The sequence below is a fragment of the Neovison vison genome, chromosome 4 (genome assembly GCF_020171115.1).
Source record: "Neovison vison isolate M4711 chromosome 4, ASM_NN_V1, whole genome shotgun sequence".
NCBI classification, from domain to species: domain Eukaryota; kingdom Metazoa; phylum Chordata; class Mammalia; order Carnivora; family Mustelidae; genus Neogale; species Neogale vison.
In genome coordinates this window covers 163,360,541-163,373,402 of record NC_058094.1, presented here as the reverse complement: position 1 = coordinate 163,373,402, position 12,862 = coordinate 163,360,541, and the positions used below count along the sequence as shown (strand labels likewise).

The window sequence follows — 12,862 nt, the reverse complement described above, 5'->3', positions numbered from 1 at the left end:
TTTTTTTTTTTTTAAAGATTTTATTTATTTGACAGAGAGAAATCACAAGTAGGCAGAGAGGCAGGCAGAGAGAGAGGAGAAAGCAGGTTCCCTGCGGAGCAGAGAGCCCGACGCAGGGCTTGATCCCAGGACCCTGGGATCATGACCTGAGCCGAAGGCAGAGGCTTTAACCCACTGAGCCACCCAGGCACCCCCCCATCCATGATTTTTTAAAGCTGAATGTCCTTGCTAAAAGCAAGATGTAATTTTCCTTCCAAGTTTCTGTAAACTAGGGTTTCTCAGTGTCAGTACTGTTGACATTTGGGGCTGGCTCACTCTGTTGTAGGGGGTCATCCTGACCTCTCCTAACTAGATGCTGGTAGCATCCCTTCCCGTCAGGTTATGACAGTCAAATTTGTCATCAGACACTGTCAGATGTCCTCTGTGGGGAAATAGAAAACAAATGGAGAAAGTGCAAAGCAAGAGAAACCTCGCCCAGCCCTCCCGCCCTCCCCAAAAGGCAGGTTACATAGAGAGGGTGGGCCTCTTAGGTTTTGCTTGGCTGTTAGGGGGATGTTGGTGTTTAAAAGCTGGACAGTCAGGCTAAGCTGCCCCCAGTTGAGAACCACTGGTATAAATATAAAACTTGGAAGACTTAACATGTTTCTGTTTTTTTCTGTGAGATGTTCGGAAATAACTGTGCTTGAGAAGAGTGTATTATCATGTCTGATGTCTTATCTGTTGAATATTTTCAGCTTTTTCACGTTGATCTCATGATTATGTACTTTTGAGGGTAAAATACTTTCTCTCTTTTTTTTCTAAACAGTATGCAAGCATTGAAAAAAATGGTGAGTTTTTCATGTCTCCCAATGACTTCGTCACTCGGTATTTGAATATTTTTGGAGAAAGGCAGCCTAATCCAAAGACTGTGGAACTTCTAAGTGGAGTAGTGGATCAGACCAAAGATGGGTATGTTTGTTTTTAATTATCTTATTTAATATTTTTTGTTTGAAATAGCTTTTTATCACTTTAAATATTAGGAAGTCACTGAATACCTTTCTCTCTCTCAAGAGCATTTTGTCTACCTATTACAATTAATTCATTATTAGGAATTATACCTTTAACATTTCCTTCTTATCACAGTTGGGGATTCTATGTGTGTGTGTGTGTGTGTGTGTGTGTGTGTTTTAAGATTTTATTTATTTAGGGAGAGAGAGCATGCTTGAGTTTGGGGGAGGGGCAAAGGGAGAGGGAGGGAGAGAATTTCAAGCAGACTCTGCACTGGGCACAGAGCCCAGTGTGGGACTCAGTCTCATTTCCCTGAGATCATCACCTGAGCTGGAATTAGGGATTGGATGCATAATTGACTGAGCCACCCAGACACCCCGTGTGTGTATTTTTTGACAGTAAAGAACCGCTAGGGGCGCCTGGGTGGCTCAGTGGGTTAGGCCGCTGCCTTCGGCTCAGGTCATGATCTCAGGGTCCTGGGATCGAGTCCCATATCGGGCTCTCTGCTCGGCGGGGAGCCTGCTTCCTCCTCTCTCTCTCTGCCTACTTGTAATCTCTCTCTGTTGAATAAATAAATAAAATCTTTAAAAAAAAAAAAAAGAACTGCTTATGGTTTTAGAGACTTAACTATAGTTGATGAATGGTGTGAGATCTACTAAAATGTTTGTACATATTTGGTATTTTTCAAGGGAACTGTAAGAATTGTGAGTAAATGTAAAATATAGCTCTACGAACATGATCTTTACCTCTGCTCAAATAACTTTTGAAATCTTTTGTATGATTAAATAGTATGACTCTAAACAGAATAATATGATGATTCCAAATCACTGAGAAGGCATTCTACCCAAGCTGGAAGAGACAGATACTTTGCAAAATGACTTTGGATTTCTTTTCCCCTACCAGTGTTGTTACATTTTAAAAATGAGTTTTTTCTAAGCTGTTTAAGATTGTAGCTGGCTGGGGCACCTGGGCAGCTCAGTGGGTTAAGCCTCTGCCTTTGGCTCAGGTCATGGTCTTGGAGTCCTGGGATCGAGCCCCACATTGGGCTCTCTGCTCAGCAGGTAGTCTGTTTCTCCCCTCACCCCCCAACCCTGCCTGCCTCTCTGCCTACTTGTGATCTCTGTCTGTCAAATAAATAAATAAAATCTTTAAGAAAAAAAAAAAAAAAAAGATTGCAGTTGGCTTTTACCATTAAGTGTGGAATTTTAGGCCCCAAACTCTTGATAATAGAAATACCAACATCCCCTAGTAGCCAAGTACAACGTCCAAGAGCTGGCCTTCTCTGTATTACCTGTGGTAGACCCAACCTCCCACCCTTGCTACCTGTCAGCACCCTCTTCCATAGATTGCAGTGACCTGCTCTTCCAGATTGGCTTTCTCTAGCCAATTTTTTGTCTCCTGTGATTTTTCCCACATGCACTGGTGAAGATACAACTATGGTAAAATTTGTTGATGTATTGCAAATGCTTTCAGTTTTCACCAGCACTTTCCTTTTCTTATTTATGCACCTGTGGTCCCATCTTGCATGGAAGTAATCTCCTCTAAAATGAAGGTGTTGCAGGTAGGAGGGAGAAGGATGGATCTTGGCAGTGATACTTACAGTCATATCCCAGAGAGTTGCTGGATTATGCCTTCTCTGTTTATTCCGGAGGAGGTTATTTGAGTTACTTCTATTTTCTACCTCCACCCGGACACAGCATTCTTTGCTTGGTGGGTAAGTGTGTGTAATGCACGAGTAGCCCATCGTTCCCTCACAGGGCCTCCCCGGGGTGGCGTATATATTTCATATATTTTCACACTATATTTTTTTAATATATATTTCGTATTTTTCACACTAGTCCATTGACTAGTGTGACATATATTTCATATATGTCATATATATGTGAAATATGTCACACTAGCCCATAGAAGCAAAAGCTAGATAGAACATAGATTTGTTCCAGCAGATGTATTTTTGTGGGGAAAATTTGGTTGCTTTCACACACCTTGTGTTCATGATTCATATGAAGTGTGACCAAGCTCACATGCAACAAGAATGATTTGATTCAAGGTTTAAGGCCAATTTTTTTTCTTACTTCATGGTTTAAAAATTCTTGGGCGCCTGGGTCGGTCAGTGGGTTAAGCCTCTGCCTTTGTCTCAGGTCATGATCCCAGAGTCCTAGGGTTGAGCCCCACATCAGGCTTTCTGCTCCGCGGGGAGCCTGCTTCTCCCTCTTCCTGCCGCTCCTCCTGCTTGTGCTCTCTGAAAATTCTTAAAAATTCTTAAGAATTCTCTTAAAAAATTCTTTAAATTACAGAAACATTGAAAGAATGTAATGAATACCTATTATATACTCTGCACCTAGACTAATTAACACATTTGTCACCTTTGTCTTCTCTTTTTATACACACGCATGCTTTCTACATACAAATACATGTATACACGTCATTTTCTTTTTTGGCTGAACCATTTAATTATAAACTGTAGACATTATGATATTTTAGCATTTATCTTCTAAGGATAAGAACATTCTTCTACGTAAACCACCATACCATTATCTTCCTCAGGAGAATTAGCAGTGGCATGTAATATCTTCTGATTTCCAGTCTGTATTCCAATATACTGGATCTTTCTACCTGCCCCCCAACCTCAAATGGCTCTTTGCTGGTTTTTGTTTTTTTGTTTTTTGCTTTTAAATCTGGGATCCAGTCAAGGTTCTTATATTACACTTAGTTGTTACATCTCTTTTAATCTAGAATAGAATTTTGCCTTCTGATGTTTTTTTCATGATACTGACTTACAACCTTACAACCTGGGCCAATTATTTTATTGAAAGTCCCATGTTCTGGACTCATCTGGTTGCTTCAGGCCTGGATTCATGTGATTTTTTGGTGCAGGTTGGGAGAGATTCTGTACTCTCTATTGTACCTCACAGGAGGCATGTCGTCACAGCATTGACAATGGGAAGTTGGATGTCTTGGTTAAGGTGGCATCCCCCAGATTCTACAGAGATCATTTTTGTTCGTCATTAGTAAAGAGATACTGAGAGCATGTGCATATCCTGTCTCCCGGCGACTCAACATCCACTAGTATTAGCATCCTTGATGAGCCTTCCCTGAATTAGTTTTTATGTTGTGGTTTGAAAAGTGGTGATTTTTCTTTCTTCCTTCCTTTCTTTTCTTTTTTTAAGATTTTATTTACTTATTTGAGAGAGAGTGAGAGAACACAGGAGTAGGGGGAAGATCAGAAGCAGAGGGAGAAGCAGACACCCCTGCTGAGCAGGGAACCCAATTGGGGGCTTGATCCCAGGACTTGAGCCAAAGGCAGATGCTTAACTGAGTAAGGCACCCAGGTGCCCTGAAAGAGAAGTGGTTGATTTTTCAAATTCTGTTATTTCTCCTGTATTTATTATCCAGCATTCTTTGTTAAGGAAAAGCTTTTCTTCACTCTGTTTCCTTTCTCTCTTTATATTGGTATAAAGTAATGGAAGTTCTTACTTTAAATTCAGTATATTATAGTCCTTTGTTGTTACTCTTACTGATGCTCAGCTTGTCCCACTGTGGGCAGAGGGAATCCCTTTAGCCTGAATTCTGTGACTTCTGCCTGTGAGGGCTCCTTGCTTCAGGAGTGTAAGGGGTTCCAGGCTCACAGTGGGTATTCCCTACCTCCAACCTGGAAATCACTCTTTTCTTCAAGAAGTCCTGGTTTTTTTAGGTTGGGAATGGGGCTTAGAAGCAGAGCTGGGCACAGGTTTATCGCTACTAGGTTGTTACTACGACTCTGGCTTCTCAGTGGAAAGAACAGAGAAATGTATTTAATAAAATCAAAACTTCATAATGACATTTCCTATTTACATTTAACATGTCAGGAATTTTTCCTAATAGTTCATCTCTTTCTTTCAGTGAACATTTTGGTTTCTTATTAAATTAATATATTTATGGGCATTAACTTGTATAATTGTTATACCTTCTAATTTTTTTCTCCCATTAACATACTTATTTTTATAGGTGCTCTCCAAAAATAATAGCCTTTGATTCATTAGATAACATACTGTATTGTAACGTACGTTGTACATATATAACGTAATAGATACATTTTTTTCAGAAGCTTCTAACAAATCTGAAATGCTGGCTCTGCTTTCCTGGTTGTGCAGATGAGCTAGCTAGGGCTGTTGCTGACCAGGTTGTTCACCACCACGCCTGGCTGGCTCCAGAGACCGTGTGGCCTTTCCACTGCTTCAGACTGTCTTTTCTCTCATAAGCTTGTCATCCTCTTCAACTTGACATTTTCTTTCAGATTTTGTATTATCTTAAATATCAGTGTTTGACTGTAATAGAGAAAATCTTAGATGGCCTCAATCTCTTGCCCTATGACTTTTTCTTCATTCGGTTGCAAAAACTTCAGTTTCAGAAAATAACGATCCATAATCTTTTCATCTCGACACGATTATTTAGAGTTTTTTCAATGTCTCCTGTGATTTGTTAACCTACATCAATATTTTCCATCATCTGAATGTATTTTAATTGCAGTTCTTTTATAATGCAGTTCTTTTATAAACTTTTATAATCTTTTAGACTGTATCAACCAATTCTCGTATTTCCATATGCGGTTCATATTAACAGTGGTAAATAGCTTCATAATTTTCTATGAAATTATGTACCATACTTTATGAAATTGTGCCCTTCTAGAGTTATTTCAGTTTTCCTTTTGTTTCTAGTTTTCCTTTTGTTTAATTAATTCCCTTGGAAGAACTTAGAGGCATTCCTCGATGCAAGGGTAGAAATATTTTAAGTCACCATAAGCATTGTAATTCTTTCCAAAAGAATTCAAAACTGAGTAAGTTGAAGAACTTGTCCAAACTATTAAAGCTTTCTGAGCTAGTAGCACAGCACTGGTGTTTGAGCCGAGACCTGCCTAAGCCCCAAGCCTGTTCAGATGTTCGTGTGCCATTTTCCCAAAGCCTGTCCTGGACACACAGCTCCTCAGTATTTATGTCACCCATAGGTGTAACTGTACATCTGTTCTCAATGTGAAACTGAGAATACCTTCATTTCCCCTTCCTTTCCCTTTCATTGGAAGCAAAGCATTTATCAAGTTGACAAGTCACAAATCGTCTTCCCAAATCAACTACTGTTCCTTGAAAAAATTATACGACGAAGCCACATGTTGGCACACGGAAGCACAACACCTACAGCAGCCAAAGGAGAAGCACTGATGTGGGCTCTGTTTGTCTCTCAAGGCTCTTTCCACATCGCTTGGTTGGCCAGAGGGATTTTAGTGCATAACCTTATTAAAATTTGAAAAACTATTTGTAGATTGGTAACTTTAGGAATAAATATAGTGGCAGCTGTGCTGACCCAGATGGCAGGGTGAACTGTGGTAGTTACTTTTATGTAGATACTGGCCCACAAGCTGTGGTTTCTTGAGTGTGTAGACCAGGTCTTGCATATTTGCAGATCTCCAGTGTCTAGTCCAATATCTGGCCTCTGTTTCACAGCAATTTGTTGACCAAATATAGGTAAATCTACTGAGAAGTATTTATTCTCCTTCCTACCCCTTAAGTTATGAGAGCCCAGGTGTACTGAGGAATGGAGGTTCTAGTTCAGTTTCAAGGTTACCCACTGTAGTAGCTGAATAATGTCTACCTGTAGATACCAAGTCATATTCCCTCGAACTTGGAAGTGTGACCCTCTTAAGAAAAAGTATCTTTGTAGACATGATTAAATCAAGGATCTCGAAATGAAGAGATTACCCTGGCTTAGCCATGCCTTAAATGGTGTAAGTGTCCTTATGAGAAGTAGAGACAGATGTGACACAGACACTGGGGCCACCAGAGGCTTGAAGAGGCGAAGAAGGCTTCTCTCCTAAAGAATCTGCCTTTGGAGGGAGTGTGACCCTGCTGCAGCCTTGGTTCTGGATGTGGGGTCCCCAGAACTGGGATGGAACGAATTTCTGTTGTGTTCAGCAACCTAGTTCTTGGTAGTCTGTTAGAGCAGCTCCGGGAAACTCCTACATTCACACACCTGTTTTCTCTGGTTTAGAAAGCCTGTAGTCGAACTGGCCTGATTGTGAACTGCCTTTTTTCCAGTAGTAACTTTTGGCCAGATCCCGACATTTTCCAGGTGGAGACCCCTGCCGCAGCCTGTCTCTGTGAGGGCACTGCCCCTTCCCAAAGGCTTCGCTTCTGTGTGGGGTTGGGCTGAACTCTAGGCATGAGAGTTAAATGCCTGTGCACTGCATGAACTTAACGGACAGGGATTCTCTTTCTTTGGAGCAGTCTTGATTCTGATTCAGTGTTTCATTGGGTAGTGACTTGGTCATACTTCCATTCTGTGGGCTTCTTGCTTATTTTCTGAAATGCAGAGGGTGGCATGCCAGGAACATGGGAAGTGCAGGACACAGTGATGGGAGAGGCAGGCCGTAGTCGACTGTGTAGGAACTTGGTGTTGAGTTTTGGAGATCTTTAAGAGCACTGAAGAGCCGTCAAAGGATAATTTGAGTCCGGCAGTTGTTACAATTTGCCTGTGTTAGAGCCTTCTCAGAGTCTTTGATTTCACCTTTCCCCACCCCTCTTCTAATTGCCTGTTGTGTTTAGATTTTCCCAAATTGTGCCATTTTAGTAGATTTAATAATGGGTTTAATCAATTTGTGAAGTTCCTTGAGAGAAAGGAGAAGAAGCTTTGAGTGCCCAATCCTGGAGACTTTGCTTGGTGGGCCTCATGGGTAAGGAGAGCTTATTGCAGCGTTTGAGGAGAATGAGGAGGAGGAGGGGTTGGAAAATGGAGGGTCTCTAGGACTCTCTGATCTGGGGGCCAGATCCTCTTACCTTAGCCAGACGGTAAGAATTCTCTGCTTGATGTTGGGTTTATTTGTATGATTTTTGATGTGTGTCTTAGATTTGTCATCATTATGGTTTTGTTTAAAATGGGATTGAAGCTTTCTTTGTATATCATCCAAGAGTAATTTTCACACATTATACAAGAGCAAGTAAAAGTAATTTTGTGATTGTCCTTTTGAGCTTTGCAAGCATGTTTCTCTTTGTTATTTAATATTAAGGGGTATGTCATGAGGGAGAGCTGGGCTCAAGAGCTGTTTTCCCTAGTACTTGAACTTCTTACCTGGGAAGATTAAGTGGGGCCTCAGTAAGCTGGAGGTATTGAACGCCTTGCCTCTTGAGCTTAGGGTGCTCACTGCCCGGTACAGCCTGACCCCTGTCTTTGTGGGGGTGGGCACTGGCTGCCTCTGGCATCCGATCAGTTTGCTGAGATCATGTATGACTTTAACATGTACATGTTTTCCATCTCAGGCAAAGAAGTTCTTTGTGGTCAAAACGAGAACAGAAGTTGGCTCTTCTTTTGAAAACAGCACAATCAGAAATGCTGATTTCTTAATGAGCTGACATATCCATTTTACCGTTACAGCCCCCACTTTATTGTATTAAAATGATAGCTCTATCATCAACACATAATTCCTTTCTCTTCAGAGAACAGAGTTCTGGGCCTGTTCTCATTTTGACGCAGGAGGAATAAGGGTGTCAAGGAAGAAACAATCAAAAAGAAATCTAGGGCTTTAAAACGTGTGGCTGTATAAATTAGGTGTGTTCTCTGCCTTTCCCTTGTTCGTTCTTAATCTGAGGGAAGGAAAAGTATGGCCTGTAAATACTCAACAAGGTGAAGGAGGATATAATAATGTTGTTGATGATAACATCATTTTTATATACCTGTTTTCACTTTGTGAGGCTGTTGCAATGAGATCCAGGCCTTGGCCACATGCTGGGAGTTAATGAGGTTTACAATTGGCAATGCTTAAAGAGTATTAGGGTAATGTATTTAAATATCAGCAGTTCCCAGTCAGAAATGCTCATCATCTGTCAAATATAATCCGGAATCAATATGAGGAGGTCTTTAAGTGTGCTAATGAGGAGCGTTTTCTACATGCTAGGGTGGACACAGATTTCAGATAAACACCTGAAATTCATAAACTATAGAATTAAGCAAAAGCATCTTTTTCATTAAAAAAAGTTGGTAATAATCAACAGCAGTCACCTGAGAAGCTTAAATTTTCTTCTTAGTCATCAGACTCCCAAATTAATCTACCAAAACAAAAAGCCTCATTAGCAGCTCTCATTGAATCAGTGTTATTTTTTCTTTCTCTCAAGGTGTCTGATTAACCCCCTTTCTTTTTGCATTTCTCACTTTGTGTTAATATTTGATGTCTGAAATCATAGGGGGGTGCGTGCAATGTGGTGGCTAGACACTGTCTGCAAGGAGCAAATTAAAAAGAATTCTTAAAAAGGTTTGTATTATGTCTCTGGTATATTAGAAAACCTTTAGGAATGTCAGGTGCCTGGGTTTATTTTTCTTTTTAATTTGGGAAAGGGTTGATTAATGACTGGGTGTTGATTTCACTTCTCATTCATATGTAGGGACAGCCCTCCTCCTCTTCCCCCTTCTTCTGCTACATACGAAATGCAGGCCCTCTTTTGGAGAGTGTTGCTGTCAAGGGAAGGTGAGAAATGGGGCCAGAGCTGGTGGGGGATGGGAGGTCAAAGGAGGGTTGTGGATAGATGACAGCATAATGTAAGCTGACGGTAATGACTGTAGAGAGCGGAGCCCTGGCAAGAAGGAGAGAAAAGGAGGAAATTCTAGCGCATTGTCTGAGAAGGAGGTCCATTCTTGTGAGAACTGGGTGAGTTCATCTAGAACAGCTGTTCTCAAAGTGCCCCCCCCCCGCCCCGCCCCGGGTCCCTGGGAGTCTCTGAAAACCTTCTCAAGGAATCTGTGAGGTCAGAGTTGTTTACCTAATAATACTAAGATTCACATCTACCTTTTTCCACTGTGTTGTCTCTGAACAGATGATTCTGAAAGCAGTCGGGGTGAGGGGGTGAGGTGTCAAATGTGTGGTGCCTTAGCTGCCGTTAGGGAGTGCCACCAAGCCGAACAAGACAGGTGAGCGGTCATGCTCTTCACTACCACACGTTCACGGTGACGGAAGTGATGAGCATGTCAGGTCCACTTCAAAGTGTCCTTGAAGAAGCAGTAAAAATCACTGATTTTTATTAAATCTCACCCTTGAGTACACATAATTTGAAAATTCTGGGTGGTTAAATAAGAAATTGGCATAAAAAATTGCTTCTGGTTATTGTCATGTGGTTGGTTGTCTGAGGAAAAGGACTTGACCGCTGATTTGAGTTGCTCGCTGAGTAGTGATTATTTTTCATACAACACTTTCTAAGAGAATTAAAATTTTCATGTGACAGTTTCCCAATACTTAGATTTTTCTGATGTAATTAGTGGGGATATTAATGATTGTGAGTTTATAATACAGTGTAATGAAATGTGCCAACATTTGGAAGATCGGCATAACTTAGGGAAAGATGTTTTTTGTTGTCCTGTACAGAGTGTTTCAAAATCATGCCTGGCTAAGAGATCTAGTCCTAGTGCAAGACAGACCCATGGAGTTTAAAGTAACAAAATGGGTGCAGTTTCAGAGTCCACATTGTAACTAATCTCTGAGGAAGGATCACTTGTTGGGATTTGGTGTTGTACCAGAGGAATCAGGTACCTGAAAAGGCTGTTAAAATACTCCTTCTATTTCTATGAATCTGCATGAGGCTGAAATCCTTCATATCCCTCCACAAAACAACATATTATAGCAGATTGAATGCAGCTGTCTTCCATTACGTCAGACATTTAAGAGATTTGCAGTGACATAAAATGCTCTTTTTCTCACTTCATTTTCTGCTTTAGAGGATAGTTATTTTTCATACAGATGTGCTGTTTATATTGCCATGTAATAGGTTTATCACTCGTAAATGAATTAGTAAATATTTTAAAAGTTTATCTGTTTTAATTTCCAGTACAGTAATTATACATATAACCCATGTAAATAAAACTCTTGGGACTCCTCAGTGTTTCATAAGAATATTTCAGTTTTACCACCTGAAAAACTGGCAAATATTTCAAAACCCTAAGAAACGCTGAGCTAGAAAAATGGAAGAGCAGGTAGAGTATAGAACAGAGACGTGTAGGTATGGTGGTGGGATTTGGGAGACGTTGTCTTCTGGTTTCCTTGGTTCTGCTCAGGGAAGTAGATGGGAAGGAGGATGTGGGTTGAGGTGCTGGCAGTTTGAGGAGAGAGGAGAGTCCACTACATAATGATTGCCTGTAGACTGAATCTGGGTAAGGGGCAAAGAGAGGACAGCGGCATGTGAGGCAATGAGAGGGTGGTAGGCTTATTGAATTGTATGTTTCAGTGTGGTTGAAGATGGTTTAGGGTATAAGAGGGAGAAAGAGCAGGACAATTAGGAGATAGTGGCTTCAATGTGAGATGCGTGACATTGAGAATAAGGAAGTTTTGCAGTTTTCGGTAATGGCAGACATCTGGAGTCTGTGGGTGTGAGTGTGTCTGAGGAAGGATGGGAAAAGGATCACTAGAAGAGAGGAGGAGCTCAAGTATTTGGAAGGTCAGGGTGTTTGTGTGTTTGTGTGTGTGTTTAAGATTTTATTTATTTGAGAGCGCGCGCCTATGTGCATACGAGTGGGGGAGGGGCAGAAGGAGAGGGAGAGAATACCAAGTAGAGTCTTTGCTAAGTATGGAGCCGGATGCAGGGCTCAATCTCATGACCCTGAGATCATGACCCGAGCTGAAACCAAGAGTTGGATGCTCAACCAATTAAGCCACCAGGTGCCCCAGGTCTAGGTGTTTGAAGGCTCAGTGTTGAAGTGTTAGTACATGGAGCTAAAATTTGGTTGGGGTTATGAATCAGGGGTCATTAAGTGATGGAAACCAGGAAGGTTGCTGTGTGGTGTAGTCAGGTGGTGTGAGTATTTCAGCGGGAGTGGGGTAAGGAAGGAAGGGTTGGGGAATGGTCTAGAAGAGGTGATGAGAAGGAAGGAGTTTACCTGCCCTATTTATAAGCCTGGTCCACCTAGGAAGGCTGAAGAAAGCCCATCCATACTCTAGAGGGGGCTGCAGAGGAAGCATTGCCCTCAAGGAAAAGCCAGGTATTGGTTAGAACAATAAGGCGAAGGGATATTTAGAGGATTTCTCTGAAAGGGATCCCTTCAGAGACGGGATTGCATATTGTTCATTATGTCTTATAGAAAGCACAGTGCAAGGGTTTTTGAGAAATGGCACAGAATAAGGAAAGTACAGAGCCCTGGGGATTAGACGTGGGTGATGGAGAGTGAGGGGGGAGCCAGTGAACAGGAAATCTGGGCTGCCAGTGGAGGTTGACATACATGCACAGGATAAAGGACACAATGAGATTAGTCCTGGTGCACTCTAGGTCATGCGTCCTGGGAGACTGGGATCTTGCGGAGTTGTAAGAATGCCAGGAGAGGAGCAATTTTACCACCTGAATAACTTTCAAAGCAAAAATATCCTGTGGAATAGAAGCTCTGTTGATAGTTCCTCCTAGATGGTTAGACCAAAGACTGTAGGAAGCAAATAGTTGCTGAGTACGTGTATGATTCCAGGTCTGGTGCTAAGAGTTTCCATCCAGTTTCTTCATACTTGATCTTAGCCAAAAGGCCAAGAAGCGATCCATCCAGTTTCTTACTTAATCTTCATAACAACTCTTTAAAACAGGTACTTTGACTCCCTACTTTAAAGGGAGGTATAGAATCAGAAGTGTGCCCAAAGTAATGTAGTGAGTTGCTGGAACTAGAATTTGGGCCCAGTTCTTTCGGGCTTTGGGGCTTGTACCTAATCTGTTCTTCCATGGGACTTTCCATACACAGAGTAGAGTAAACTATTGAAGGTGGAGCTTTGCATGAGAACTCCGCCTATGTCCTTGCTTACAAGTTCTGATGCTCTTTGCAAGATTCTTAGCTCCTAAGACTCATTCTTTGGCCCGCATGAGGTGGGCCTGAGTTCTCCATGTGCACTCCT

At 41.5% G+C, this 12,862-nt stretch overlaps 1 protein-coding gene across 2 annotated transcripts in view; it reads left to right on the top strand.

Annotated features, from left to right (window-relative positions):
• Positions 1-12,862, top strand: part of SLC25A13 (solute carrier family 25 member 13) — a 182,065-nt gene that overhangs the window by 34,811 nt on the left and 134,392 nt on the right. For both annotated transcript variants that reach the window (XM_044246082.1, XM_044246081.1), the window contains exon 3: positions 806-948. In XM_044246082.1, coding sequence (XP_044102017.1) covers positions 806-948 — 143 coding nt within the window. The remainder of the gene's footprint in view (positions 1-805; positions 949-12,862) is intronic.